General features: G+C 43.3%; 1 protein-coding gene across 1 annotated transcript in view; it reads right to left on the bottom strand.

Moving 5' to 3' along the window:
* Positions 1 to 1,810: 1,810 nt before the first annotated feature.
* The window catches only part of LOC137190681 (regulating synaptic membrane exocytosis protein 2-like), a 43,745-nt gene continuing 39,555 nt past the window's right edge, over positions 1,811 to 6,000 (bottom strand). The window contains exons 5-7 of the mRNA XM_067600204.1: positions 3,390 to 3,682; positions 1,960 to 2,052; positions 1,811 to 1,823 (exon numbers count right to left, since the gene is read on the bottom strand). Of these exons, the coding sequence (XP_067456305.1) occupies positions 1,811 to 1,823; positions 1,960 to 2,052; positions 3,390 to 3,682 (399 nt within the window). The remainder of the gene's footprint in view (positions 1,824 to 1,959; positions 2,053 to 3,389; positions 3,683 to 6,000) is intronic.

Raw genomic sequence — 6,000 nt, 5'->3', positions numbered from 1 at the left:
GCAGTCAGATACATTTCAGACGTCTGCAGATTAACCATATCAACAACTTATCTTTATTGAAAAAGGTGAATGTTTATACAAACTGCTGTTAATTGATTTTAGTCATAGTTCAACTATACATTATTGCTCTTACCCTAATTGTGTGCATATTCAGTTTTACAATGCAGGATGATTATAGTAGACATTTCATGTATGTTCACTCTGGTTTTCACTTCCAATATGTGGTTTAGATAATTGAATGAAAGCAGGGATTTGTTTGAAATTGTTCTTGATATCCAACCGCTTGTTTTGGGTTTTGCAGCATCCCCAAATCACAATTCATCAATAAAATTTGATCTTAAATGACAGGAATGATGACCGAAAGTATTAAAACTAGAACCAAACTAAACTATCAAATTACCACCTGATTCAGTGTTGTATCTGATAATAGGGTCTGTCTGGGTACGCAGGGCTTAGCTTATGCTGAGCTGGACTGAGCCTTGATGAACTGAACTGTGCAAAGCTACTTTATATTGGACTGGGGCTGGGCTGGTTGTTTAAGGGCCAAGGCCAAGCTGAGTGTGTTCTTCCTCCTCCTCTAACATTTTTGGCAGGCTGATTGTTTTTACTGCCCGGATGAATTTGTTAAAAAATGCAGAATCTGAAGAAATTCCACCAGTCAGTATGTTCCAATCCCGATGTAATCATTGTTGTTTCATCAGCCTCACCCAACACTGCAGCTGTCCCGGCGTATCTGTGTGTTCATTCAAATGACACCTCCGAGACCAAGATAAATTAGAAGCCTTCCCAAGTTATTTCTCCTTATAAATAGACTGTCAGCTTTTTCCCCTTCTTTCTTCAGCAGAACAGATCCAGGAGTTAATTTAAACATTCTTTAAGATTAATGAAAGTGGGTTTTGGTGCTTATGCAGTGGGAGTTCTATTTATGGACTCTCTGCTATCCATCATCAGCATTATCCCGAGAATTTTCAGACAGCCAGTTTCCTGTTGTGTCACAGCAAATGTAGGCGATGCCCGAGCCAGGATCGCTCCACAGTACCATCTCCACCTCTTAAGCCATGCGATCAATTAATATACGGTGTCAAGTGGCTCGGACTGGAACAAAGAGTGACTGACTGACGGAATGCTCGGAGCGGTCTGATCTATAGTCTGATCTATAGTCGGTCTGATCATCAATTAAAACCACCTGAAAGCAGTGAGCCATTTGAGGAGAAGATGGATAATGTACTCCGCTTGTACTGAGACACAAAATAGCTTTATCCTGCATCACAGGTTTATAGTAGTGTGGCTTTGATTACAATTTGCAGCCTTTTACTGTTTACTTTTGTTGCGTATTTACAATTTACGTAGAAACAGAATGGATGGAGGATTTAACAAAGATACCACAGGGACAATTTTCCCAATACAGAGGAGAAATACAGTATATGTCTATTTTGGAGTTATAACAATGCTTCTGAGTATGTGGCAGTATCACTGTTGCTTCATTACACCGTGAAAGCACAGTATCTACTACACTTATCACCAAAACCCAGTGCCAGTTAATGGGCAGGTATTGGGGCATGTTGGTTATATCCATCAAAACATCCATTTGGAGCACAATAACAAGCAATTAAACCAAAGTAAAAAAAAAAAAAAATCCCCAGGATCTCTCACCTTTCTGTTGGTTCTCAGTGTATTATGGAGTAAATACAAGGTTGCAATGGCAGAGAGAGGACACAGAACTAATGAGTTGTGTCTCCAAACATAGTGTGGGCACAGGCTTGTGAATGCCGGTTTGTTCCTGCGCTAGACAAGGGGGAGGAGACGTGGCCTACCAAGTATACCTACACAAGGTCAGCACAGAGAAGGAACAGGGACTTGTTGGAATAGGACAGAGTCAATTTCAGCTCCTTTCCTGCCGTACCTCTCCTTCAAAATGAGTATCTGCATGTATAGAATGACTCAGGGCTAACGCTGTACCGCCCTCCGTTTGGATTCAGGCTGGGTTTGCTCTGCACCGGATGGCACAGCATGTATCCCGCATTTACCATCTTCCCCATCAGGAAGTCTGATCTCGTGGGCAGAGAGGACCATCAGAGAGACGAGGACATCTGTTAGTCTGTGGAATATGCTTACTGCGACTGACCGAGGGTTATGGAGAACAAAATGTGATATCACAGCTTTACTGTAACACAAGAAAGAAGCGGGGTGTGTGTTCCCTTCCAGGGTTTCACCGCTGCCCAGATGACCTTAGTCATTTCACAACACTGAAGACGACTGTCGACATTCTGGAGAAAATCAAAAATCCAAATTCACCTTTATGTGTCCACATACATTAGAAGTACAGTATAGTGTAAGTATAGCCTAAGGTTGCACTGAAAAAATGTCAAGTTACTGGGCAAGTTATCTAAGAGGGAGCAAACAAGGACACGAGAGAAGGAAACCTTTTCTGAAATGGCTCTCTGCCTAGATTTCTGCTGTGGAGATAAATTCTAGAGAGTGTGTAGATACTGACTATAAGCTTTTCTCTCTCTCTTTGGAAGAAGAAAGAGGAAGGAGCCCCCATGTGGACATCAAAGCAACTGCCTTACTTGACACCAGTATCAAGAAATAAGCAACCGGATATGGGATTCACAAGCACAGCATGTCTGTGTTATCAGCATCTGAGAGTGTTCTACTCAGAGGGGGCATTTAGTGCATAAGACAAACGGAACACAATGTTCTGCATTGTAATTAGGCCTACTTTTGCTCTTCTACTCCAAAACATCTTCGTAATGCTTCGTCTTCGAGCCTCGCGATGCCTGAACTGGCCTACAAACGTTGCTGACGTCGAAACGGAAGTTAGTAAAGTAAGAAATTGCAGTTTCTCTGAAAGGTTGAGACAGCATAAATTCCAGCAAACACCCTTCACCTGCCAGTACCCCATCCTATGTGCCCCATATGTGCTGCATGTGTGTGCGTGTGCATGTGTGCGTGTGTGTGTGTGTGCATGTGAAGAAGAGAGAGTGAGTGGGTGGATGACTGTTGTAGAACTGCTGAGTTAGTGCCAGATACAGTATCTGTGTCTATGTCTCCTTTATAGGCCTCATGGGTTCCATGTACAGGCCATTTTATATGGAGCCTTGCCTGACTTGCTAGGAGACACTGCTTTTATGCTAGGCTTGAATCACTAGTCTGCACTACCTATATAACACTCACATAGATTAGGCTCTTATGCAGTGACAGCCAGGCACCTTCATGAAGCAGCATCATATGTGAGTACTTCTGTAACAGAGTTTTCTCCTGATCAAATAATCCTTTTGAATTTATACAATAATAACAAAAAATCGACTCATTTGAAGCATGTGAAGTGTTTCTGTTTTTTCCGTTCCACACACAAACATCCATCACTGTTCACACATAGAACTGACCTGTCTATGGGTGCGTCGCCGGGTCCCGAGTACCTCAGCCCCGAACCGTTGTCAAGGGACGCCTGTCTGGGCAGGAGCCCGCCGTGAGGTCTGCTTCTGTCTGACGCTGGTGTCAAGTCTCCTGAGACTCCCTGGTAGGGGTACAGGGACGGGTCCTGCAGTTTGGCCTTCTTCCCCTGCGGCCCGCCCTCAAACACGCCCCGCACCTGACCAGGCCCCGAGCCGTAGAACCACGCCCCCGATTTGGTGAGGATTTCTTGTTGTTTTCGGCACAAGTTGCATACCCACATAACCTGCAGGGAAAAGAGGGGTGGGGGTTAGCGGTTTGGAATGGTGATGAGCAGTCAGAGGTTGTCTTATATTTCCTATGATGAGCTGTAATGGAGTGATTTGTAACATAACTGTGAGGCATATCGCTGTTGATGGGTGAAAATCTTTTTAAATCCAAAATGTCAACTTTTCAGTAACGAGATAGAACTAATTAGTTTTGAACAGGCTTTAAAACGGGAGTTTTGAGTTTTCACCCCACAGCAACAATATTCATAAACAGTACTGACAATTCATGTTGATGAGGTGAATGATGAAATATTGTACACATGCAGCAGCCTTTGATACCATTGAAAGGTAAAGTGATGTGGGTTCATTTGATTATTATAATTATACATTTTGAGTCTGTGAGTCCTCTGTAGATCTCTTGGTAAAGATCAAGGTTTCCATATTGCAGATAAGAATTTTTTTTTTTCAATTTGTTATGCTGTATTACATCGCTATTAAATTGTTGTTTCTGGTCAAAAATCTATACAGCACAGAGCCTACATGACCACTGATTGCAGAGATTATTCACATCGTAATGAAGGTACGGTATGTAGAGGCAGTATGTAATGCAACTGTGCGACTGTGTGATGCAACACTTTGCTAAGATAAATGGAAAAGAATAGCAACATTTTCCTTATGTTGTGCTCTACAAGGACTGGAGAGATGGAGGTTTTTACTGCTCTGTGATGTTGTGCCTTTATCTGCTCTATACTGCAGCCCCAGCAGCCAGCTCACCACATTAGCCTCATAAATCCAGGGACAGACAGCAGCCCTGATCACTATACACACACGCGCACGCACACACGCACGCACGCACGCATACACACGCTACGTTGTAAAGCTCAGCCTTCTGACTCACGTTCTCTTATGTAGGAATCTGTATCAATTAATATCTGGTAATCTGAATTTCACTCAAACCTGCTCCAGCTGACCACACCTGTCTCATTAACAGCAAGCAACTTAAAATGATATCTAAGTGTGTCTGAGAGGACGAGGAGCTTGCCAAATGATTGACAGGCTAGACGGCCAGTAGGGCGGCCAACAGCTACTGCATCCCCCCCACCCCCCCTTCCACCTCCCACCACACTCCCCGCCTTTACAGTCCCAGTGCTGAGTCAGTGCATTACTGTTATTAGTGTGAGCGGGCCCTGAATGCTGCCTCACCCACCTCCGGCTGGTCTATAGCTCGCTGTTTTGTTTTTTTTTTTGTTTTTTTTTCAGTAAGCCTTGAATCAAATAAAAATGGGCTGATTTGTTATTTCTAGATTAATTGAACTCATTTAAACTGTGGTGGTCTGTAGAATTACTGGCTGCAGTGGTTCAAAGGCTGGATTTGTAGTCATAGACGTAACCACAACTGCTTATCTCAGTGGCTGGCTAGACCTGAAGCATAGGGTGATACAGCATACATAGTACAAATGATCACAGGGGTTGGCAACCTGTACACACCACGTAAAGCCTTTACACTGGCACGCAGATAAAAAAAAATTTAAAAAAGACTTTTTACGGGGTGTCTGGGTGGAATAGAAGAAAAAGCGTTCATCCAATTATACACCCTAGGATTCAGTCTCCAGCTTCTGGTGTGGCTGGCTGAGTCATTAAACATATCAGTGTCCACATAGAGAAGTGGGAAGTCGGTGAGAGATCATGTCCTTGTCATTGAAACAGTGACTTACTGGTTGGTCAGGGCAGGACGCTCTTACAGAGAAGGGGAGTGGGATGAAGCTCCAGGCTGCCAGCCGTTTACACTCTCTTCAACCCAACAGTGTGATAGCAGCAACAAGTACAGCGTGTTTGGTGGTTAGTAGTTGTGATTTAGACACACGTCAAGTCAAGAGCAGGGTGTCTCTCTCTCTTGCTCTTGCTCTCTTTCTTTGTGTGTGCCCCCAGAGTTTACAAGAAGATAAAATTGGTTAGTGGAATGAGCAGTAACTGTATTTGCAAACATTTTCAGGTCAGTGCTTTCAACCATCATTGATTTTCATTTTTTGATTAAAAAAAAAAAAAAAGGAAAACTGGTACTGGTCTTTCCAAAGGTTGCCTATCTTCTGTTAGACAGAAGGACGGCAGGATTGGCTAGTTTCTAACCATGTAACAAATGGAGTAGCAGCAGGAGGCAAGTTCAGGTACGGCCTGCATCCTTTTCATGTTGTTGGCAACCAAAGGTATCTAGCGTATGTTGGGCCTTAGTAGTAGCTGGTACAGCCTTAAGACTTAGCAGTAATTAAATCTCCTAGATCCAAAAACTACACATTTTATCAAGACTACCTGTGCTGTGACACTATAACTGCCATCA

This window comes from Thunnus thynnus, chromosome 10, assembly GCF_963924715.1.
Source record: "Thunnus thynnus chromosome 10, fThuThy2.1, whole genome shotgun sequence".
NCBI lineage: Eukaryota > Metazoa > Chordata > Actinopteri > Scombriformes > Scombridae > Thunnus > Thunnus thynnus.
This window is presented reverse-complemented; position numbering and strand designations above follow the sequence as displayed.